A 25,542-nucleotide genomic window follows, 5' to 3' on the forward strand; every position below is an offset into this window, starting at 1 on the left:
GTTTTCAAATCATTAATCACACACCCAAACTGCACTACTTATATAGGTTGCAACTTTTCAATCCCAACCTTAAAAGATTAACTGACTGCATATATAGAAAGAATGGTTTCATCCATATTAAATTTCAGAAATTAACTTATTAATTTCGGTCTAAATAATTGTCAGGTAAGACATTTCTAACCAAAAAAATACATGCTAAGTATGGAGAACAGTATCTCTCTATTATATCCTAGCTATAAGTTAATTACCATGCTACAATTTTACCGCATTTTCATGATCTCTTCTACACCTAAGAGGTTGCAACACACGAAGAAACATCTCTAAAAACATTCCTATTAAAGATTTCATGAAACAAAATCTATTAAAGACTGAGCAAAAAGAGAATAAGGAAGAGTTAGTTGCAGGGTAAAGGAAGCATAGGACCAGAGAAACTTGTATCGGCATATCGGCAGATACCGATAGGCAGCTCCTCGCCGACATAATCAAGGATAATATCTTCAAAATTGATATTCTGGCATGGAGTCTCCGGACTACAGTTGAGAATCACAGCAACAGGCGACACCGATGTGCCATTTATTTTCTTGAAGTATACATCGCTTATTCTCACACGGGAAGGGTCCTGATTGATTACACATACACCAAAATTCACATGCATTAATTCAAAACTATAGCCATGTATATATTTATATATAATTATATATATGTGCCTAATTTGTTAGGTAAATAGGAAAATTCAGACAGACATCCTAAAGAGTAAAATGACAGATTCATAACTAGATAAAAAAAAAAAAAAAATCATTTGGTTTCAATACGAAATTGGTGGAAAATACCCTCATTATATTAAAAAAAATAGATAAAAGAGTTTTGCGTACGGATTCATCATTGCAGAGGTTATGGGGACAGTAAGTTTGATCAATAAAGATAGGATTCTTGACATTTTTCACGCGGATGTTCTCAAAGGTTATGTTGGTGACCGAGCTAAAACTGGGGGAGTCCTGCCACGTCTTTATGCGCACTCCGTTCATGGTGTTAGTGATGAAGCTGTCCCTGACCACTAGACCCCGTACATCCCCTTCATTTGGGTACTTACCTAGGCTGCCAACGCTGATGCCATGACCGGGCCCGCACCAGATGTTTGAGATGAGGATATCAGTGTTGCCATGTCCAATTGAGATGCAATCGTCACCAGTGCCAATCAAGGCGTCATGGATGATGACACCAGAGCTACGCCCGATGTGGATGCCGTCTGTGTTGGGGCTGTCTTCTGGAGCTTCAATGCGCATATTGCTGGCACGAAAGTTCTGGCACTGTAATACCTTGAAGTGAAAATGCTTCGGGTTTACCGAGTTCACCTTGTACAAAATCGTGTCGTCTAAATGGACAAACTTTACTTGCTGAAAAAAAGAAATAATAAATCATCTATTCAAAATATACAAATTTGAAATTTCTAACTGACAAGATAAGAGATCATTTGTTCCTCTATTTTTCTCAAACCAAAATAGAAGTATATTATATTTTAACTTGTGCATCCATGAGCCAGACACTTACAGCAGGGTGAAGTCTGCAATGCTTCATCTTAGAGCATTCATAGCTCCAAGAGATGTTGCCCTGACCATCGAAGGTCCCACCTCCGGTCAATCTCAAACCATTCATGTACCCAAATTCCACCCAATCATTTCCTGACACATACTTGCTCGGGTCAGTTGACGCCTTTATATATCCCTGCATTGCATCGATTAATCAGTAATCTTCATAATTAATTACTAATTAATATCCTTCAATTAAATTCTATGTTTATTTATATTATCAGCATTGCAGAAATCTGATAACAAAATTCTTCTTCGTAATCAATAAATCAAATTCCTTTGATCAAATCTTCAATACTATAATTTGTATTGTCTCTGCATAAGGCTCTATTACCTCTTGATAGACAGTGAGTGTATTGGCATTTTGGCAAGGACCACTGAACTTGACTGGGTTTAGAAAATAGGTTCCGGGCGGTATGAACAGCTTGACATCACCGCTCGATGCGCATGCCACTCCCCATGCTTCCAAGAAGGCCTGACATGGTTACAATATTATTATTTAAATTTCTGAAACAATTTAAATGAATTGCATGTGTAGGTTAGAATTAACTGGCTATTATTTCAAATTAACCAATTACATTAAAGAAATTTCACAGATTGAAGTTCATGAATTTTAATAAACTGCAAAAATAAGAAAAAAAAAACTACCCTGCTATCATCAGTAACGCCATCCGCGTGTGCGCCATAATTACGAACATCAATACTGGAGGTTTCCGGGGCCATCCGTCTGGCGGTCACATTAAATACACATAACTGGACACAAACTAGTGCCAAAATCTTCAGAGATTCTTGCCTCATTTTCTGATGCAATGATTACTTGTTACTATTGTGTTTATTTAAAATAGTTGCTTTAATATTGAGTTGTTGATTTCTAATTTTGATAATGACCTATCAAACTTCAACTTTGTAATAATGAATTTTGTTTGGTCCTAATTATCAAGTTGTGATATATGTATTCTAGCTTGTATTGTTTTAGAGGAGGGTTCAAATGCCTCCATGTTTTTGTGCCTCTATCATGCCTCCATCTCTCTCTATTATTTTTAAAGTTCAAACAGTCGATCCGAACCGCTCAACCTAACCTCCATACTAAAATATGTTTGGAGACCAAATTTTATATTTTTAGGAATTTTTTTACTATTTTTTTAGATATGTACAAAAATCAGTAAATCTGAACCATCTAAAAATAGTATTTTTGTACCTATCTAAAAAAATAGTAAAAAAATTCCTAAAAATATAAAATTTGGTCTCCAAACATATTTTAGTATGGAGGTTAGGTTGAGCGGTTCGGATCGACTGTTTGAACTTTGAAAACGATAGAGAGAGATGGAGGCATGATGGAGGCACAAAAACATGGAGGCATTTGAACCCTCCTCATTGTTTTATTACAATTTGGAATAGATGCAATACATATTTGATCAGGATGGTCTCTAACGTTAAGTAGGTATGATCACATAATTGTGAAGCAAAAGAAGTTAGAAATATTATGACACAACAATGTATTTTGCATCCAAAAAGATATAGTTTCAACAATACATTGTCAAAAGCAATCTCAAAAAAAAAAAAAAATACATTTTGTCAAGAATATTTTCGTCCAAAATAATTAATGCTGTACGAGTACGAAGAACAATTGCTTTATCAATACATTGTCAAAAGCCACTAACATTAAAAAAAAAAAAAAAAAAACCAATGCATTGTCAAAAAATCTAATATTGTTTGTGAGGTACATATTTTATCGAATTTGAACAAAGCCGAGTATGAAGAACTTAAATCAAAGTAATTCATTTTTGCAAAGTAAAAATATCTGCGAGCTGGAAGAATTTCTAAATATTAAGTAATTTATTTATACAAAGTAATTTAAATCACTTTTCATCGAGCATTTGACAGTGAGATAAGTCAATTAAAACTTAACCAAGAAAAATGTGTCTTTCACAAATTGTGAAAATTACAAACAATTAACTAACCGAGTGAGGAAGGAAATTTAACAGAAGAGAGACACTGTATGCAAGGAAGGAACTGATACACGAGAGGTTCTGCAGTGGTTTTTATATATTAAAATGTGCACATGTCATCATAAACCCAATCTCTAAATATAGAGTTCTAAATTTAAAGAACTACGAAACAAGTTTATATTAATATTGGACAATATTTGTCTGAATTAAAATTTGCTATATAGGTGCATTAATTAAAACTTCTTTTATTTAGTCATATGAAGCGAAAATGCGAGTGATAAAATATGTCTCATTTTGCTCTCTTTTTTAGTAAATTCAAATTTAAAAGATCATACTTAATAAAGGTCCATATCTTAATTCGAAAATTACTGCAAATTGACCTTTAAGATTTGACAATATATTGCTGCCAATCAATTAAGCCATTCAGTCCTGTACAGTACTTGACGGAATTTTTCCTATATGTATTTAGTCACCATTTTGTTTACTAAATCAGCCATATTGTACAGTTATTTAATTAATCTATAACTATATATGCTACCTGGATGGTTATGTTAAATGACAACACAGTCACGTTACACTTTTTAGTAAGATTAATTGTCACTTATCCTGACTTATCATTGTGCAAAAGTATCAACAAGTGTGATACTTTCAAAGAAAATAACTAAATGAATTATACATATGATTCATACTTCTAAATTCAAATTTTCTTTCAATTATGAATATTAAGTCTATATAAATTTAAGTTTCGCAATAAACAAAATAAAAAATATATAATGTTTGCCCTTGATAATGTCAAATTATGTATAAATATAATATGTCAAATTATGTACATAAATTTGAGTTTTTACGTTATTTATTTTTAAGGTTAATGGCCGGGGCCACTAACAAAAATGTATTAAATAAAAAAAAAAAGGGTTTATATATGTACATAAGAATTACACGGTCCTTCAGACCCTCTTTAACTCCTAACAAAAAATTGTGTTTTTACATTATTGACATTTATAAAACAAAGATGTGTGAAACTCACAATTGGAAGTACCTCATTGTCATTTACACCTTGTTTGATGGAGAGTAGAGGAAGGGAGGGAATGAGGAAAAGAAAAGAATTTTTCATCTAATCGTGTTTGGTTGACAAAATTATATCGAGGGTGAAGGGTACAGAACGTTAAAGGTTTAACCTTGTATTATAATAATCAACATAATCAGTTTCCCTTCAAAATTGGAGTGTAACAGATTGAGATAAATTTTATTATAAATATTTTAGAAAAAATAACACAAATGTCTAACCATATATCTTATCTATGTAATTCTCATGCAAGTTTTTTGTCACAATCTTACAACATCCACCAAATTTCTCATTAAACTTCTAAATTTTAATCAATCAAACGAATAATATAAGAGAAATTCAACCACAAAAATGTTAAATACGTTAATTTTTCTTTCAATTTCATTTCATTCCCTTCTATTTTTTACCTCCCCTTCCTCTACTCTCCATCCAAATATGGTGTTAATCTTTAGTGCAAATTACCTTAGCGGCTTCTGCCAAGTTCTCAGGGAAAAAAAAAACTCATGGTCAAATATTTTATGTTAAGTCCAAACTTTATATTTGTGTATAACTCACACTTGTTGGCATTATTCTCATTAACAAATTAAAGTTTGAACTTAAAAAAAATGGACGTTGGTTGAACAAATGTAACTTTTCGAAAAATATTGACGGAACCCAACTTTCGCTCTTTAAAAAACAATTTTAAAGGAAAGAGAAGTCAAACCTAGAGCAGCCACCAACCTCCTCCACCCTCCATTTCACTATTCCCATTTTTTATTGGTCCCATCTCCAACAATAATATCATCCCTTCTTTTATTTGGCTCTATTTTCTCGAGCAGATAGGAGAATGAGAGAAAGGAGAAGAAATAGAGCTGAGCGGAGTCGATTGAAGCTGAGAGTGCAGTATCGTCAGAGCTCGGAACTCGGAATATAGAGTCTCTATCTCTATCTTGATCGGAGCGCGGCGATGAGCAAATTTAGTTGTCGGAAAAATGGAGATTAAGATAGTAGAGAGATTTAAGAGTGTAGTTTTTCTTATTATTAGAAATAGTTTAAGTAGGAATAGAATATTATAATAATTTAAAAGAAGTCGTAAGAATAAAAATAGTAAATTTAAGAATGAGGGGTCATTTAACTCGTTATAATCGTTATAAGTATTTTTTTATCAATGAAATTGTTATTAAACATTTAAAGCTACTAACATTAAAAATAAAAATAAACGTTGGCAATGAAAAATTATTTTCTCTTTCTAGTAAATCATCTATTTTTATATAATCAACATATTACTTTAGCTTTTAAGTTAAAAGGTGGATCGTGAATTTCACTCTTCAATAAATTCATAAATACATGATGCGCATTTTCGTTAAGAAATTGGTAGTCCAAAAATAGATCAAAGAAGATTTTTTTTTTTTTTTTTTTTTTTTTTTTTTTTTTTGCGTCAAATCAAAGAAGATTTTTGATAGAAGAAAAAATATTCTTCTCTCCTTACTACCGTCTTGTGTATTCATTTAAAGATCATGATAACAATTTCCGCAGGTCTATCCCCGCATTTATCCCCGCAGATACTGCCAAAAAAATCATGGGGGAACCGCTCAATCATAAATGAGCGTTTAAAAAATTACGGGTATTTAACTTGAAGCATCAAAGTATTTACCTTGAGTTTGTCAGGTATTAAACCCTCTGCAGTGATCTCTATTTATGAAAAAATAAATCAATCTATTAATTGTCCCCGCACAAAATTTCCTTTTTTTTTAATCGTCCCCGCACAACTGGGGACCATTAAACATGGGGGGACCGCTCAATCATTAATGAGCGTTTAAAAAACTGTTAGTATTTAACTTGAAACATCAAAGTATTTAACTTGAATTTGTCAGGTATTAAACCCTATGCAATGATCTCTATTTATGAAAGAATAAATCAATCCATTAATTGTCCCCGCACAAAATTTTCTTTTTTTTGAATCGTCCCCGCACAACTGAAGACCATTAAATAAACAATCCCCTCGCCCAATGATAAATACTCTGAGACATAATGATAAATACTTTATGTTACATGGATAAATACTTCTCATGCATACTTGCAACTTTCAGTAAAACATCAATGATAAATACCCTCATGCATAATGATAAATATTTTATGTTACATGGATAAATACTTTGTATTACATAGATAAATACTTCTCAGATATAATTGCAATTTACAGTAAAACATCAATGATAAATATTCTCAGACATAATGATAAATACTCTATGTTACATGGATAAATACTCTATGTTACAATGGTAAATACTTCTCAGAAATAATGATAAATATTTTTTTGAACATCAATTAACAGATAAGCATTTATTAACGGGAATTGTTATTAGATAACAGTATAATTAATGCAGAGATTGTTTTTAAAGGAATAATTAATGCGAGAATTGTTATTAGAGGAATGCATAATTAATGCGGGGATTGGTATTAAATGACAGTCTAATTTAATGCGGGGATAAAAGGAAATTTTTAGGAAAATTAGTGAGGAGATATATGACAGTTAAGGAAGAAAGAGAGTGCGGGAAAAATGGGAGATGAGAGTAGGGGGTTCCTTATAATTATTCATTCATTTAAAGCACTTCTACATTTAACGAACTTTCATTCAGTATTTTCTTTTATTTTTGTTGACTTTTTTAACCCTTATACTTTTAGAAAATATATTTATTCGTCCTTTTTCATCTTTCTCCTTTAACATAAATCTCTTCTATTCTTTTTCGTCCTTTTATTAAAATTCTGAAATTTCACTATTTAGTATTTCTAATGTGGAGATATAAGTATATAACAGATACGGCCCATACGGAATAATCCTTTGTTTACACTAGATATCCTTATGCATGTAGAAATATTGCAAGATATACTAATCAACCAGCCCGGCCCATTATCCATCAATTGTTGTTCTCGTAATAGTAACACTGGAGCTTGGATTATTTTTCACTTCAGGCCCATTTGCTAACTTCCCCTTGTTCGTATTGTGCGTGCTTTCTAGGGTTTCTAATCAATCGGGAGAGAAAGAGAGAAGCAAAATGACGAAGGAGGCTCCGCAGCAGGTTTCGTACACGGTGGAGCAGCTGGTGGCGGTGAATCCTTACAACCCCGACATTCTCTCCGATCTAGAGAACTATGTCAATGAACAGGTTTTCGTTTCCTTCCTTGCCTCAAATTCGCGATAAAATGATCAGTTCGTTTGTGTTGCGCATCTCTATACTCATCCATATATATCTTAAAATAATTATTTTGTATTTCTGAAATCAATTTTTATCTGAGGCTTGATCATCCAGCTCATCTCGTTGGTACTGTTCTAGTAGGTTTTGTAATATCTGTTTCTAGAATCTTTGTCGTGCACGTTGTATAAATTGAATTCCAGTTTGTTCTGAAATGAGAACTTCTTCAGTTTTACTTAACCTGTGGTCAATTATCATTCTCTATTCAGGTTTCATCTCAGAAATACAGCTTGGATGCAAACCTCTGCCTTCTTCGGCTCTATCAGGTGCAGCTTAACCCTAAGTTTTTGTTGAGTATATGTTTACTTTGAAATATATATATCTTTTTCCTCAATAACTGAAATGTATCTCTTTTGTAGTTTGAGCCTGAAAGAATGAGCACTCCAATTGTGGCCCGTATACTGATCAAAGTAAGCTCAGAATCTTAGAAGTACCACAAATTATTGTTTGAAGTATATTGTTGCGTAGTGCTTACTTTTGTATGTTTTTTCGTGATAGGCTCTCATGGAAATGCCAGCCCAAGATTTTAGCCTCTGCTTGTTCTTAATCCCTGAACAAGTGGTATGGATCTATGGTATATATAAGTTTAAGAATATGAACAAAGATGATATTATGTAAACTTATTTTCCATTTATTGATTTGGAAAATGAGCTTAATTTTTTGTTACATACGAGAATGACATTATACTTGGGTCTGTTCATTGTAATTGATGATTATTTTTTATTTGAAATTGTTCGAAACCTCAGTAATTTGAAACTTTAATACTTTAACTGTATATCCTGATTATCACTACTAAATATTTCAGCAAATGGAGGAGCAATTTAAGACCTTGATTGTTCTCTCTCACTATCTGGAGGTATTGAACTTTTCCGTTGATTTTTTTTTTTCCTGGAGAACCAACTAGGTGACCTTGTTTATTCCCCTAAATTTATATGTTTATCACTGTTTTTACTGTAGACTGCCCGGTTCCGTCAGTTTTGGGATGAGGCTGCAAAAAACCGCAGTGTACTCGAAGCTGTTCCTGGTACATGCCCTTCATTTCAATTTTACATAAACTTGAATTTGCAAAATGTCCTATTTAATGATTTTTTTTTTTTTTAATTCTAAAGGCTTTGAGCAAGCAATCCAGGCATATGCAATCCATGTCCTCTCTTTGACATACCAAAAGGTGCCTAGAGCTGTCCTTGCTGAGGTATAGTTTTGATTATCTATATACAAATTATTATATTGGACCTATAGAAAACATCTGAACCCTACAAGCTTCCTTTCTTTCTCTCTGAAGTTTGCACAGAGAGCATTATGGAAGAAGGGAAGGAGGTTGGAAGGGTAGTGTAGGTAACTTTCGAAGCAAATGGTGAATTAAAGGGTATATTGGACATAACTTTATTTCCCGATATTTTTTAATATCCAACATTAAATAAAAATTATCAAATCTGGCCAGCTTGGCTGGATAATTTTAAAAGTGCCCAGACCGGCCAAACTTTGGCTGGCCATTTTTAATAGGACCTGCCAAAGGTTGGCCGGCCTTTTTTTTCTAACTGGAAGATTACACGTGTAAACGAGCGAATTCGAAGTGGATACGTGTAAACTGGAGTGTTTTGTGAGCTGGAGGTATCTTTGTTTTTTTCTTTTCATTTAGTTTTTTATAAAGGCTTGCATTTTGACATGGAAAGATGCCATTTTGGGTTTCATCGATCTTTGCCCATTTTTGCATTTTCTTTGTTTTCATCCAAATCATCACTAAGTCTGATTTACAAACTGTCTTGGTCTTCATGATAAATTGGGAGACCTATTAGGATAATCAAGCGAAGAAATATACCAATAATTATATTTATATTTATTTAATTATGGAACTGTCAATAAAGTAGTTTTAAAAATAAAAAGTAAACTTGGAAAAATATTCTCTGTTGTCTACATAGACAGAATATTTAAATCTTATAAAATTTGACAATTACTTAATTATTAAAGAAGTATTGATAAATGTAAATAATTAATTTTTCAAATCGCTCAATTCATTCATGATAAATTAAGTTTTTCATTACGCCAAATTTTATTTGCAAACTATCTGAATTATAGAAAATATTTATATATACTTTTTTACATTAATGATCATTTTATTAGTTGCCGTGAGTAAATTTGTTGGTAATAATAATCTACCACTATCATTAACTTCTAAATTTGAAAACTTCCTAATAGAAGTCTTGAAACCTGGGCAATTATTTTACATGTATCCACTTCGAATTCGCTCAAAAAAAAAACAGGCCGTCCAAACTTTGGCCGGTCTGGGCACTTTTAAAAATATCCATCCAAGCTGGTCAGATTTGATAATTTATATTTAATGTTGGATATTAAAAAAAATATCAGCGTTATTTGCTAGGAGTAAATGGGAGGTAATAAAATTCCCAATTCTTAAAGTTGCCTTGTTTTAATAGTTCTACAAAAGCTTGAGAAGTTATTTTTTTCTTCTTCTGTGAATTTAAATTATGTACTTAATTCCTTCTGGACACAACTTTGGTTTCTTCTTTTCCCAAATAAACTGTTTATTGTGTCAATATTTCTCTAAAGCACTTAGAACAAGAGCAGTATAACTATAAAGTTTTCCGTGAAAAAAGCAATATTAGAAATTGATTTAATTTTAAATAGAAAGTACCTTAGCTACGAGAGAGTTGACAGAAGATCATTCCCCTTTTAATACATTGTTTGTCTTTTGATGCTTAAAACAGGCAATAAACATGGAAGGGCTGTCACTGGACAAGTTCCTGGAATACCATGTGGCGAACTCTGGTTGGGTGATAGAGAAAAGTCAAGGGCGTTCACAGCTTATTTTGCTTCCCCCCAACGAATTCAACCATCCTGAGCTCAAGAAGAACCCATCTGATAGCGTTTCTTTTGAGCATATCACTCGCATTTTTACGGATCTTAGTTAATTTAGCTGGGACAGAGTTCGTAGAAATTTTATGTTGTACTTCAATTTTGTTTGATGCACTGTAATATTTACTGGGTTTTGTTGGAGTGTTTTATTATCTTGGTTATATCTATTAGTGGAGCAGTGCACCTGACAAAGCTTAATGGCATTCAGAAATTTTTGCTTTATGTATTGCTGATTTAAAATTATTAAATTATAAATCATTGCATACCTAGAATGGTTGCTTAAAAGAAGGGTATATTCACTTGTGTCACTGTGTGTGTGTGTGGGAGTTCTCGAGTGAAAAGGTACTTGTCAGTTACCTTATTGTGCTGGATTTGGTGGCAAAAAAGTTTCAACATAGTCAACTGTATTTTACATGAACAAGTATTGCTCCATTTTCATCCCCTGCACACACACACACGCAATGAACAGGCAGGGGCACCCACAAAAGAACGATTTCTGGACTCTTGGAATGAATGATTTTGGTAAGACTGTTGCCTGCAGACTGTTACAGGAGATTCCGGTTAGATTAATTTATGTGATACGTTTGTTTTTTCAACCGGCATTGTTCTAATTATTTGATGAAAATGAAGATATCCCAGATTATCTAAATACCTACTGCTTCAAGACCCTTCAATGGACTTAGATAGAAATAGGTGGTTACCCGGCTACCCGCCTAGTAAAAAACAAATTCTCCACGCCTGGACCGGTCTACCCTACAAGTTCATACAAAAATGCTTGCATATTTTAAAGAATGGCATTTTATATCATTTTGAAGAGCTGTGTTGTCATGCGCTTGACCCTTATTATATGACCCAGGCAAATGTGGCGACGGTACCTAAATGCAAGATGCCGGAATCGGTAAGTGACTGCTGGGCAATTAGTGTCATTGATTTGATACCTGGGTTGTTTTCCAAAGTTCTTGTAGATAAACTGCAAAGGGTCTTACTATTTTTTTAATCGACCAGGACCAAATTGCTTTTGTACAAGAGAGATGGCAGTGGAAATACCAGAACATAATATCGACGCACCATATCACGTCCAAAATACCAAAACCGGTCTTGGCTTTGCATTTCTTCTTCCTCTGTCCAGTTTGTATACAGGTCTTTAGATAAGATCTGGAATGCAGCAACAAACAAGATAAAACAATAAAGGATCCTCTTCCTTTGTGTTTGCTGGCTTCTGTAATAGGAGAAGAATGCTCGGATATTTCCAGGTGAAGCTCTTGCTCCGCGCATACTTGCTGACAGAGTGATACAAGAACCTCAGTGTGGCGCAAGTTCTTATGGTAATATCAAAGGCGGAACTAGAAAATTGAAATTGAAAGGTTGAAAAATTTAATGTAGTATAATTTTATTTTGTAAGAGGCTGAAAATTTTGACACATGCACAAATTACAGAATTTAATGAACAAAATTAAAAGCTTTAATTTATAGGAGAAACTCCCTTTTTATCTTCACTATGATCCATCGCGGACAACATAAAGTGTTGGAGGTGAACTATACAGCTAAATTGTAATTTATTGGGCTTTGCATTTCTTCTTTCTCATGATATGATATGCCTTTTTTTGTTCAGGTAACTGGAAATTAGTACTGCTATGATAACTTTGTATTATTTCTTTCTGTTTCTTGTAATATGCTAAATTGTTGTATTTATCCTTCTACTTAATGAAATTCAAACTAAAATAGATTCTGAATGACTCATCCTGAAATAACAGAAAAAGACCTCTAAAACATGAAACACGAACCCAGCCCACAGTTTCACAATTGTTAAATAAGAGCTCCAAGTAAATATCTGGCCCAGCCCAAACTCAAAATCCTCGTCACAACCAGAAATTAGCCGAGGACAAACAAGTAATTTCCTTGGGCTAGGGTTTACGAAACCTCACATAAAACCAGCCTCTGACCCATTTCAGCCTCCTCTTCTTCGTGCGCCGTAGGGTTTCTCTCTTATCTGATCTTCTCTTCTCTTCGCTCAGTGCTTCCATTTCTCGCTCGAAATACTAGAAAGCAATCATGGCGACTGCGGCGGCTCGTGTTTTGACCCAGAAGGAGCAAGACATACAGATGATGCTTGCGGCCGATGTGCATCTCGGCACGAAGAATTGCGATTTCCAGATGGAGCGTTACGTCTTCCAGCGCCGTACTGATGGTAGCTTTCTTATACGATTTGATCCCCTTGATGTCGTAAATACAGTTTCATTCCCATTTATGTTTAATCTATTTTAGCCAGATCTGTGGGTATTCGATGTCTCTTACATCTCGTCTGTAGAAATTGGTAGGCTTAGTGACATCGATGTAGATAATCCATTGATAAATTACGGTTTTGTTCTGCATCCAGGGCAATAGTATCGTATTTAAATAGGTGGAAAATGTAAATACTAATGATGCAACAATTAAATTCAGGACTTCAAATACTTGTTCTAGTGTATTTGAATGTATAATTTTCAAGTATGAAGCATTTTCCCATAATATCTGATGATTAAGTTCAAGTCTCTTAGTTCTTCAGTTGTCACATATTAGGAAAACCACCTTGTATGATGAAAAATGACCTCATGACACCGTTGAATTTTTATAACCAATTAACAACGATTTGATTTGCTCAGGTATCTATATCATCAACCTGGGTAAGACTTGGGAGAAGCTGATGTTGGCAGCTAGAGTCATTGTTGCAATTGAGAATCCCCAAGACATTATTGTGCAATCTGCCAGGCCATACGGTCAGAGGGCTGTCTTGAAGTTTGCGCAATACACTGGGGCTCACCCAATTGCAGGAAGGCACACACCCGGTACATTCACAAATCAGCTCCAGACCTCCTTCAGTGAGCCCCGTCTCCTTATCCTCACCGACCCCCGCACCGACCACCAAGTAAATTTCTCCTTTGAAGATTATTTTACTTGCAGATAATTACATCTTTTTTAAGATATTGCAATTTGATTAATTGCAAGTTACATTGATAAGCTAGTTGTAAACATATGTTTTATGCTAAGAGAACCTCTATATAATTAATTGTGAAAATATTTCTCACTGCTGCTTACTTGCATACAACATATCTTGATGAAATATTAAAATGCAGCCCATCAAGGAGTCTGCTCTGGGTAACATCCCGTCCATTGCTTTCTGTGACACTGACTCTCCAATGAGGTACGTTGACATTGGCATCCCAGCAAACAACAAGGGAAAGCACAGCATTGGTTGCCTCTTCTGGCTCCTGGCTCGCATGGTTCTCTCCATGAGGGGCACCATCCCCATTGGCCAGAAATGGGAGGTCATGGTGAGTTTCCATACCTTGTATACTTGTATATTTTTCTTTCCTCGTGTATTTTTATCAGAAATGTGACAACATAGTGTTTTATTGCCGTGTGGTAGGTGGATTTGTTCTTCTATAGAGATCCAGAGGAGGCAAAGGAGCATGAAGAGGAGGAGCAGCCTGCTGCTACCATTGAGTACCCAGCAGCAGAGTACACTGCCAGCGCTGACTTCCCTGCTGCAGGAGGCCACGAATGGGCGGCTGCTGACACCAATTGGGCAGCAGATGCACCTGTCCCCCCCACCGAAACCACCTGGACCCCTGCTACTGGTTAGTCCCTCGTTCTTGATTGTATATTTTTTTGGGCTTTTGACTGTGTTAAACTAAAACAATTTGATAGAGATCCTAATCTGTATCATGATTTGCATGCCCTGATTTGGTATGTTTTGTTATTGAAATGGACAGCTCCAGTTGAAGGAGGATGGGATCATGTTGCTCCACCCCCACCGGTCGTGGACACTGCCAGCGCTCCAGTAGTAGCCACTGGTTGGGAGCAACAAGTTGCACCACCTAACGGTGCCTCCTGGGAGTAGGGAGTAAATTTTGAATGGGGAATTAAATTTTGATGCTGTTTATTAGGGTTGTTTTTCACTCTAGGGGTCAAACAGAAGTGAACTGTTATTGCTGTTGTTGTTTTTTGTTTCTCTGGGCTTAAAAGTTCATTTTGGTGGGTTGAGGTAATTAATGTTAGTTATCTTTGGTGCAACCGTTAGTTAAAAGCTGTTATTTTGTATTTGTTGAAGTTAAGCTCTGCGTTACCTCTTCTGGATTTATTTAATTAGAATTTACTTGGTAAGTGCTTTGGTTGTGTTGCTTATTTGTCTGTGATTTTCTCCCTAAGATTATTGTTAAAATTAATAAATACGGTTTGGATTTACAGATACAACTGTATAACAATTAGTAGTATATCTACCATGCACTGTCTTTTGAGTTATAAAGAGTAATGGGTTGGCATGGATTCGTCATACTAAGCTGTTGAGTGTTGATTAGCTCTCTGAATCTCTGCTCATTTGGAGTCGGATATTGAATTATTAAATTATTCCCTCGTCAATAAATTCAAGTATTCGACCATTTTTCATTTTGTTAATTACACGTGCTTGAAATGAAATATTGTAATTTGACAATCATATCTGAATTGGTTATTGGACTTCCATTTCTCTCGTATTTTAATGCGTTATTCCATTAAAATGTAACGGTTTAATGATGTGTTGAATTTTTACTGCCCTATGCCTTTTCTTTCATTCATAAGAACATATTTGTTTTACAAATGACATTTCCTTTTCCCCCGCAGATATTCAATTGCATTTCCTCAAACAAGCACAAAAAGAACTAATAATTTTGAATTCGGACAAGTAATATATAATTTGAACTTCGTTAACATCATATACATGAAAAATGGAGAAATTTAATAAAGTTTTATTATTCTTCGAATAACGAGAAATTTGTAAGGTTCGTATTTAAGGGCTGATGAGACATCAAATAATATCTAAATTCTATGAGAATTGATACATAATAAGTAACATACTATCATTAAAGGAAAATGCTGCCATGTTTTTTAAGATAAATTGTTGTTAAAAGTTTCTAATAATTTAGATTGAAGCAAATTAAAATTAATGACTAATTTATGATCCATGACATTTATGTTGACTGATTAAAATAGTGACAATTTATGACACGTGGCATTCGTCTTGACCGATTAAAACTTTAAGTGTCCCCTAGTGCAAACTTTGGTATGAAAATGATAATGAAACTACCGTATTCCAGGTTAGTCAAATATGTTGAAGTAATTATAAATTCACTGAGGAAAATGTCGTTGGGTCCAGTGAAACTCAAGTTATTACTGGCTCTGCCAGACGGACTTAAATGTTTGCCCAGTATCGGAAGTCGGAACAATGTATATTCAATAAAAATAAAAAAATCCACACAAATATTCAAGAATTTTAAGTTTTTCAACACTCATTCAGATCGTTCTATGTTGTTCAACCTATATCAATATCTATGCTTAGTATCAATTGAAGGACTAAAATTTATCTTTTTTTTTAGTTTTTTTTTTAAGTATTTATTTTTTAAGTTAAAATAAGCATATCCAAATCTATGCAGTGTTTCATGCGACAGATAATGATCAGATGATATAGAGTAAAAAACAACAATAGACAGTATTCTATGAGTGAGTCTATGGTACTATGCATATCACGGGTTGTTACCGTGCTACGGCTTTATATTCGAGTTTTCAAATCCTAACGGTCGATCCGAACCGTTCATCTTGTTCTCCATATTAATATGTGTTTGGAGACCAAATTTTACATTTTTTGAAATTTTTTTACTATTTTTTTAGATATTTAGAAAATCACTTGATCTGAAAATTCTGGACCATCCAAAAACAGTGATTTTCAATAAATCTAAAAAATAGTAAAAAAATTTCAAAAAATGTAAAATTTGGTCTCCAAACACATATTAATATGGAGAACAAGATGAACGGTTCGGATCGACCGTTAGGATTTGAAAACTCAAATATAAAGCCGTAGTATGGTGCCAAATCGTAATATGCATAGTACCATAGACTCACTCGTATTCTATTACAATAGAAGAACTACATAAGTGCTAATTATTTACTATAAGCTCATGACTTATTATTCTTATTAAGGCTTGTGTGCTATGGGACAGCATAAGGCCATCCGTGCTACGGTCTCAAAAATCTATCGTATAAATTTCAAACTTCGATTTAATTAGCTCAGTAAATTGATTATATAACAAACTTGTAGAATACCATTTTTTACTATTTTTTATGATTTATGAAAGATGAAAAATATTAGCCTAAAATATTGACAAGTTCCTTTTATTTTTTAAGTTATTTTTTGTCATATTTCATAAATCATAAAAAATAGTAAAAAAAATCTCAAAAATAGTAAAAATTGGTATTCGACACATTCATTATATAACCAATTTATCGAGCTACTTAAATCGAAGTTTGAAGTTTATACAATAGAATTTTGAAGCAATAACACAAATGATCTCATACTATCTATAGCACCCAAACCTTACTCTTATTTATTCATCACTTTTACATATTGACCTCTATTAATTTTATTAATCATAAAAGATCAAACCGATCTGCCTTTGATGCCTGTTGGAAATTTTAAATTATGTTATTAATATTGTCAAAATATTCTTCTCGTCTTTACAAACAACACAAACACAATCTTAAACAGATTTTGTGATAATGTCAATAATCTTTTGATATTTTTTTTACTAAGCCCAGACAAATATAAAAATTATAAAATAAATTGTACAATCAATAAAGACCGATTAAATATTCTACAACACATTTATATTTCTGAGACAGCTCGAGAAATAATCTTAGTAAAAAAAAAAATCTCTTCACAAATCATCAACCAACCAACTTACTATGTATAAATACACTAATATTTACAGGGGTTATATTAGTTTTATTTGAGTGGGAAAAAAATACTGGAAAAATGGAACCAGGCTAAAAAGAATCAAATCTCATTTCTATACCCTTTCTATATATTATCACGACTATGGTCACATTAGTACCATAGGTATTGAAATCTCTTTTTTTTTTTTTCAGATTATGATGACATTGACAGAGGTTGTCACTGCTTACGCAGAATGTCATCAGTCCTTTCATCGCATCTTTCTTTGTTTTGCTTTCTTTTTTTTCTAGCTCCTTTGTTTTGAAAAACCTATTTTCACGACTTCTTGTTGCTTGTGAGTTTCGGTTTGGTTGGGAATAAATTAATCGCCCACCAGCATCAGAAGCATAATAAGCCACCACCAGCAACCCACCGTCCAAAGCTGTGGGAAAATTCATCAACTGGATTCAAACTTCTAGAACTATTTTGCAACTGGTCCGAGCTGGCTTCATCCTTTTCCTGTTAAATAAAGTAAAAACGACAGTTGAAGTAAAACCAACAAAATAAGAGTAAGGAGTGGTACAGTAATAATCATGGTTTTAACTTACCGTATCTGTGACAACTACATTATCCATGGAGGTAGTCCCTGGAGTGGAATTTATTATCGAGGATCTTTCACAAAACTCATCTTCGCAGGAGTTGCCAGAGGAGGAGAGCCAGTCGAGGTCCAAGAAATTTGACGCGTGCGATTCATCAAGACTTGGCCCGTTCAGTAATACATGCCCACTCTCTGGGAATAGCTGCCTACCTGGCAATGTCGGGTAGAACCTAAAAGCATATTTGATAAAAAAAATAAAAAAAATATGTGAGAAGGCATGTCAAAAATATAAGGCTTCAAACTCAGGAAACCAAAAATAGCCACCCATATTTTAAAATTACATCAATGCTAGTACAGCATGAAAGAGGGTAAATCTGGATCCAACCATATCCAAATAGTAACTTAGGAGATCAGTTGAAAAAAGAAAATAGAAATTTGACCATCTCTTCTACTACCATTTTTTCTAGGTTCAGGAGCAGGGTTTGAGGTTCGGAAGACATGCTTTGGCAAAATCTATCACAAGCCAATATCATAAAGAAAATTAATAGAACCAAATGAGGAAAAGAAAACATAAAAAATAATTTCAATGAATGGTAATAGATAATGAGGACTTTGGCACCCTACGATCTATAGTGTAGGCATAATATAATTAGTATATTACTAGTATTATTACTATTAGTATTACTTCTACTACTATTATTATTTTTATTATTATTTTATTACTACATACTTCACCTTGTGACTACAATTGGGTTTCATTTCTAGTCTACCCCAACTTGTTTGGGACTAAAGGCTTGGTTGATGTTGTTGTTGTTGTTGTTGTAATGGTAATAGATAATGCAAAAACAAACCTAGAGTAAGATAGCTCATTTTCAGTATCAATTTCAGGGGCAGACTCAGATATTTCTTCACTCGGTAGATGATGCAACCCTATGACAACATTCTCAGTCCCTCCTCCATTGTTTGTGGAGACAGGCTCACTATCCTCAGTCAAAATATTACCGTCTGAAAGGGACCTTTTGATAAACGATCTGTTAAAGACCAAAAAAAGAGCGTAAATAGCACGAAATTCGATGCAAGTTATCTACTGAAAGATATTGAAAATTGCAAGAGGCAAACAGTAATTTCGGAATTTCTATTACATGGACAACCTGACAAATTCATCAGTAAAAGAATGCCCACGTCGGCCAAGATTATAATGTTGGTCTGAATCAAGCTCCCATAATGCCGGTTTACCTTGTTGTGGCAGGAAGTGCCCCAAGAAGCTGCAATTTTATTAATAAACATATTTACATATTGCATTAGTTATATAATTGCAGCGCTACAAAAGTAGGGTCCTTCTTTGAAAGTACAAGCAATATCTTATCATATTTATATATTTTTCAATATATTAAAATTAATGCCTGACAGTAAATCAATATTAAATAAGCAAAAAATGTCCGCGTCTTTTCTAAAGTTACTTGAACAAAGTGCTGTGTTTTCCAGCATGCCCTGCAAAGCTTCCTAAAGTTAATCAAGCTGAATTGTTATGCTGTCCAACATACTTGAATTAATTAAAAAATACATAGCAAAAAATACCCATATATTAATTTCAAGACTGCAGTTATTTTGCAAAGCTTCCCGAAGGAAGTAGGAGTTTAAAATACAAGGAAACATTAGATACAGTTTGCAAAACCTAAGGTAATTAATCAGAACCTAAATAAAGATAACTTACACATTAATGGCATCTTGCTTCTCAAAATCTAAGTATGCATTACTGTAGTATCGCTGGATGGTTCGGAGAAACTCCTGAGACTGAGTTGCCGGTCTCCACTGACCTCTCCTTTCACAAAATATCTATTTTCATAATTTAACAAATTCTTTAAACTTGTAATCTAGATTTCAGTTTTTTTATAATTTGGTGATCTGGTCAAAATTAAGCCTTAGTTTTACCATCAACAAAAAATAAACATTACCAAAAGCCCAAGAGAACCATAGGAGCTCAAGTGAATGGGGCTTAACATATTACAAATATCAGGGGCTAGTTTAACAATACCATTCGTCTGATATAGATTCATACCTTATTATGAGCGGCAGACCCACCGTATTGAAAAGCAAGGGTATCACCCATTTTCTCATAAAAATCCATTAAATAGTTTGCAAGTGGTGCATCTAGGTCGACTCGGGGGTCATCAATTAGCCCCAAGAAATGAAGTTGGCGTCCCAATGCAATAAGGCCATATGCATATTGGGCCACATTGGTGCGGTCGAGACAGTCAATGCAGTTGGTACGAAGTACTCCTTTCTGGCGTTTAATAGGCTTCATGACAAGTTTGCTTCCAGAAGATCCAGCCTCAGATTCTTCAGTGTTCTCGGTCTTGATTTCTGTGCAGTTATTGACAGTGGGGACTGTGGCATCAGTAGATGTCTTATTGTCTCCAGATGACTCCCCAAAAGTTTGATCACTGCATACAAATTATTATTATAATATGAAAAGTTTGAGAAACTGTACGTGAAAAAATATAAAAAAAAAGACATAAAACGTGCTTTTGTATTCCAGTACCCTTCACTATTATTATCCAAATGGTGGAAAGAAATGTACCTTGAATCAGGGGTAGGTGCTTCAGGGGTTATCTCACAATGGAAGATGCCTGTCAAATCTAAAGCATTACTCGCCACCCTTTCCAATGCCGCCAATGCATTCCCTTCTCTAAAAATCAACAGATGACATAAACTTTTCAGATGTAATTTTTCTGAGAAATATTTTAAAATGAAAACAATCATAACCTACCTCCTAGCATGCTTGGATAGATCCCAGTGCAAGAAGCGTAAACGTTCTTCTTCAGGTAAATCCTTGTTTATCACATGAATTGACTTTGCAAACTCAGCTCTAAGTAATGATTCACGCGGTTTCTTCTCTTTTGTCTAAAAATTATAAAAAATGGAAAGGAAGAAATAAGGGAAAGATTTCAGTATCATCAGTTGAAGTGACAGAAGAACAAAAAATTGGACGCTCAACACAATATTTCATCTTTAAAGTGCAGGCATGCCAAAAGTAAATCAATTATACACATCAAAGGCATTCAAAACAAGGATATAGCAGTAAAATCAGCTAACCTTGATCAAGTTCAGAATAATTATTGGCCGTCCGTATCTCATAACAAGGTTGTCAAAATGAAGTCGCATCGCTTTGTATTCACTGTCCTTTTGCACTGAAATACAGTTTTTATTTTTATTTTTATAAAAGAAAAAGGAGATGACAGGATGCATGAGTAGATCTGTATATTACTCTACTACCATATATAAAAGCTTCATTCCAACCCAACTTTGGATTATGTGAAAAGTGATCTTTTGGTTTCCTTTTTTCTTATTTCTTCAGTATTTCAACCCATTCACCTTGAGGTTTTCCAATCTGCGCTAACATTTGATAGCATATACTGGTACAACAAGTAATAACCAAGGCGTAAACTTAAGTTAACATCTGAGAACAAAAAATAAACTTACAAATTATATCAGGTCGAATGTTGAGTTTGGATGTTTCTTGGGACCACATTAACGGTATAGATCCCCGATTTTGTACAACAGACGTTATCTGCGTCGGGATCTCATCAAGTGTATCCTCAAAAACTATCTGCTCTGTCTCCACATCATTTGCCACCCGTCCTTTCTCATTTACCCCGCGTTTGAGATACCTAGATTTTAATAGTAAAAACATTATAAATATTAGCTAGCATTTAATACAGTAGAAAACTCCGCCTATGTAGTTTCTACAGAGCCTGTCCCAAGCCAGGGAAAAGGAGAAGGGTTGTGATAAGTGTGGCGAGCCAACATAAAAAAAGCAGCTTTTTAATGGAAATGAAACCTCACAGTTTGGGTTTCATTTCTAACCTACCCCAACTTGTTTGGGACTAAAGGCTTTGTTGTTGTTGTATTTAATACAGCAGAACCAACAATCTTCCACTTTTGTCCCTACAGGACATTGCAAACTTCCATGTAATACTTTAGAGGTGTATCCTCAAACAGAAAGTTTGTATTTAACAGGGCTTAGAATACTAGGGTTTAAGGGGTGATTGGATAATTTTACTTCTCAATATAGTAAAATAACTAAGATACAAACCTGGTTCCAGCAAAATGGCGCGACCGCCGAGCAATAAGTGTTAACCTGAAATTCTTCCCCGATACTGAAAAATTTGACTGAAAATAACAACATTCAAGTATTAAGTCCTCAAAACTGCAACCAAGCAAAAAGTAATAATTGAAGAGACGCAAATGCAGTATTGCATCAAAAGACAACATCAACAATGCAAAAATTGTACAAACAATACATATAATATGTATCTCATAATCTACCAAAGTTCTACCAGCATGGTCCATTCATAACCAGCTGCCCTCGTAGCAACATAATTTTTTTATTGTTTATCTAGAGCTCCTACTTTTATAATTGTTATTCAGTATGGCTTTGCTACAGCTTATAAACTCCTTTTTGTGATATTAATTCCATATATAGTATTTCCTCAAAGATAGGGAGGAAATATAAACAAAAACATTAAATTTAAAGTAATACCTGTTTGAAAAAACCATGAACCAAAGCAACAGTCCATGTTGTATTTTTTAGAAGATGTCGGATGCTTCTCGATAAGAACTCATTCCAAACAAACATGGTCTCGTACAAAACCTGTCCTGATCTTTCTTCACATATGTTTTTTTGCAAACTTCGCATTATGTTGTACGAGTAGCTGAAGAAGAAGTCTTTTGTGAGATCCACTGTACATAGAAGCCTCTTGTATCTGTTTATTTTATTTTTGTAAAAAGAAAAAAGGGACATAAGATTGGCTCTTTGTATATGTTTTACTGAAAACTATAGAAACTGTAATATAATAATATAAGCAAACAAAATAAGTAGATGCAATTTATCAATCAAAACAAATTGAAAGGAACTAACAAGGGTATACCTCTGGTGTAGCGGCTTAACAAAATGAAAAATGAGCATTAAAAAATTAATCTAAAGATTGTACCTCGGTACAATGGAAGTTACCAATCTTGTCATGTCGGCCCCACAACTGTTTGAATTTCATAAATTTTATCTACACTCTATATATATTTATACTTACAATGAACAAACAGAGCACAAATTTAACCCACATATATTTTCTAGACAAAATCAAGAGACCAACACTTCGAGTAAAGGAAACAAAAGGAAAATACAAAAGGAATAAGGATGGAAGCTAAAAAATTATGCTCATGCTCATGAGAAAGTTGAATTTTACTATAAGACCTCTCTATACAAAAAGCCAACAAATGATTTACTTTGCAATTGATATATAAGACTACTGCTACAAGCACAAAAAATTGTACACAGACATTTCTCTTGATACATGAAAAAATGAAAAAAGACCTGTTTTCATCCTTAGAATAAGCCATATTGGATCGCACTATCGGGCTTGGCAGTGTAATTATTTCACTCTTCGAAACTGCATACACAGTATGGCCACATATTTTACCGACTTGTCTCCTTTTTGTAATTAACAGCATGTAGTACGGACCCAAAAATCTCACAAATCCTGTAAGAAGGAAAATAGAAAGTCTTAATAGTCTTACAATAAGAGTCTCTTTTGGAGCTTTATTTCTAATTTATTGGTTTTATTAAAGGAAACCGGCACAGATTAGGAGCTGCAATATAAAAGAAGCGCTCAATTAATCCATACTTGTTGAGCTGCAGAATTTTATTTTGAGACACTCACACCCAACAAAACTCAGACAACACAATGTTGGAATATAAAATTGGTAAAAAAGAATAATATGTAAGTTGCCAACATTGCAAAAGGATGACAAGTAGTCATTTCGATAAATCACAACCTGGGGACAGTTCATGCATTCCCTGTCAGGTTTGACTTTCATGATTATTTTTTCGAAAAAAAAGAATACTAACCAACAATTCCGTAGCATTTTGTGACGAATTTCAGACCCCCAGTCGGCTTATTACCGTCATGAATTCGCTTCAACAACTCATAGCACTCGGCCTCGGAATAGACTGTTTTATCTTCATATATGCTCAGCTCATGAGCTTCAAGCCTGTCTATTTTTAATACACGCCATATGGTTCTAGCTTTGTTACATCCCACCAAATAAAAATTCTGCACAGAGAATATAGAATAAAAGATGGTCATGAGATTTGTAAAATCAATTGCCAAAAATAATTTTGAGAAGCAACAAACTATAAGCAGTCTACGAGTTTGAGAAACAAATTATTGCCACCAGTTTAATTGCAAAGGTCAATCAACGGATACAACCTGCGAAACTTTTTCTCAAGAGAGATGAGGTGAATGTGTGTGCTAAAAACAGATTAAAACCCGTTCTATAAAAATAAAGTAATAGAATTCAGCTTCTGTGCTAACGATCTGTTTAGCAATGCTCAACCAGATAAAACAAAAACACAATGAAATCCACCAGTTAAATCAAACTTAATTCTTACCGATCGAGTTTCATACAGCTTGAATTTCTGGAGAATTTCGTCGCACGCCATCCTTGTCAGATCCAAAAAAATCAAAATTCGAAGGTTTCAGCCAAAGCAGCAGGCGGCGTAGTGCTCTCTGCCCAAATCAAATCAAAGACGATTATTCAATACTCTCACCGCCTTTCCGTTTTCAAAATTAAAGAGAAACCAAATCGGGAATTCAAATTGATACTCTCGTTCTCTCTCTGTTCTTTGTTTAAATGGGGGAAATTTTAATGGGAGGAGGACAATATAAATAGTGTAGGCATAAAAATGGGAAACTAAATACGGAAATGATATGGTGAAAGAGACCACAGGCGTTTTGAGTCTACCCTTGGCCTTGAGACCACAAAAACCCCACGCAACGGAGAATAGAGACTTATTCTGATTTTCTAAATTATTAAATCATTTTTTGTTACAGTTTTATAATCTTGGTGCTCAAATTAGACGATTTTAGCAACTAATAATTTGACAAGGTCTCACAGCTGTTCTTTCCGTTAACAGCCTCGGAATAAAGCGAAATTGTGAACGGAATCCTTGAAGGCTTCAACCAAACAGACGGTTGGGAGGCCCTGGAATAGCTGTTCTTTCCGTTAATTTTTTATTTTTTTAACGTAAATACAAACAAAATAGGTAAATTCTACAGTTGATGGATATTAGCACTTAGCAGGTAGATTGAATTTTGTTACATTTACAAAATGATAGATGCTATTTTCTCTTAATTCAGGGTTTATTTGAAAATGTTTTGAGAGATTGGTTTATATCAGTGTTCTAAATAGCGTGCTATAGCGTAGCACTTTCGAATCATAAAAGCTATGGCGCTATAGCGGTACAATATGACAATAGCGTTGCTTTTTTAGCCATTTCGCTATGACACAATAAACACTATTTAAATCTTTAATTTATATAATTGAAAAAATAGAAGTGCTAAAAATGATAATCAATTTAAACGATAAAGTCACCTCATACATTTTTATTAATTTATATTTTATTTACAGACGCGCTATATATAGATATAATTTTATATATTTATCGTCTAAAATAGAA

At 34.0% G+C, this 25,542-nt stretch overlaps 3 protein-coding genes and 1 pseudogene across 5 annotated transcripts; 2 read left to right on the forward strand and 2 right to left on the reverse strand.

Moving 5' to 3' along the window:
- Positions 1-394: 394 nt before the first annotated feature.
- On the reverse strand, positions 395-1,728 carry LOC144559918 (exopolygalacturonase pseudogene; annotated as a pseudogene). Its single transcript, XR_013513292.1, has 3 exons — positions 1,549-1,728; positions 873-1,394; positions 395-619 (listed from the first exon to the last, which is right to left on the reverse strand). The product of XR_013513292.1 is annotated as an exopolygalacturonase pseudogene (transcript).
- A 5,782-nt stretch (positions 1,729-7,510) lies between these two features.
- EIF3K (eukaryotic translation initiation factor 3K) lies at positions 7,511-10,916 on the forward strand. The gene is made up of 8 exons (XM_078308235.1): positions 7,511-7,747; positions 8,044-8,100; positions 8,194-8,244; positions 8,333-8,395; positions 8,640-8,690; positions 8,792-8,858; positions 8,944-9,026; positions 10,558-10,916. Exons 1-8 carry the CDS (start codon positions 7,637-7,639, stop codon positions 10,759-10,761), a joined length of 687 nt encoding a protein of 228 aa, XP_078164361.1. The 5' UTR covers positions 7,511-7,636; the 3' UTR covers positions 10,762-10,916.
- Positions 10,917-12,605: 1,689 nt separating this feature from the next.
- P40 (40s ribosomal protein SA) lies at positions 12,606-14,843 on the forward strand. The gene is made up of 5 exons (XM_078308234.1): positions 12,606-12,892; positions 13,347-13,609; positions 13,818-14,015; positions 14,111-14,321; positions 14,457-14,843. The coding sequence occupies exons 1-5, from the start codon at positions 12,757-12,759 to the stop codon at positions 14,582-14,584; spliced, it is 936 nt and encodes a 311-aa protein (XP_078164360.1). The 5' UTR covers positions 12,606-12,756; the 3' UTR covers positions 14,585-14,843.
- A 2,498-nt stretch (positions 14,844-17,341) lies between these two features.
- On the reverse strand, positions 17,342-24,869 carry LOC144559231 (Phosphoinositide phosphatase family protein). Of its 2 annotated transcripts, XM_078308232.1 has the most exons (15): positions 24,475-24,869; positions 23,932-24,136; positions 23,398-23,563; positions 22,567-22,789; positions 22,120-22,196; positions 21,507-21,694; positions 21,120-21,214; positions 20,794-20,927; positions 20,605-20,712; positions 20,083-20,467; positions 19,738-19,859; positions 19,175-19,288; positions 18,875-19,054; positions 18,034-18,253; positions 17,342-17,944 (listed from the first exon to the last, which is right to left on the reverse strand). In XM_078308232.1, the coding sequence occupies exons 1-15, from the start codon at positions 24,523-24,525 to the stop codon at positions 17,825-17,827; spliced, it is 2,388 nt and encodes a 795-aa protein (XP_078164358.1). In that variant the 5' UTR covers positions 24,526-24,869; the 3' UTR covers positions 17,342-17,824. The 2 variants fall into 2 exon arrangements, with proteins under 2 accessions (XP_078164358.1, XP_078164359.1); XM_078308233.1 differs by lacking the exons at positions 23,398-23,563; positions 23,932-24,136; positions 24,475-24,869 and adding an exon at positions 23,018-23,192.
- Between the last annotated feature and the right edge of the window lie 673 nt (positions 24,870-25,542).

Source organism: Carex rostrata, chromosome 9 (genome assembly GCF_964058835.1).
Source record: "Carex rostrata chromosome 9, lpCarRost1.2, whole genome shotgun sequence".
NCBI lineage: Eukaryota > Viridiplantae > Streptophyta > Magnoliopsida > Poales > Cyperaceae > Carex > Carex rostrata.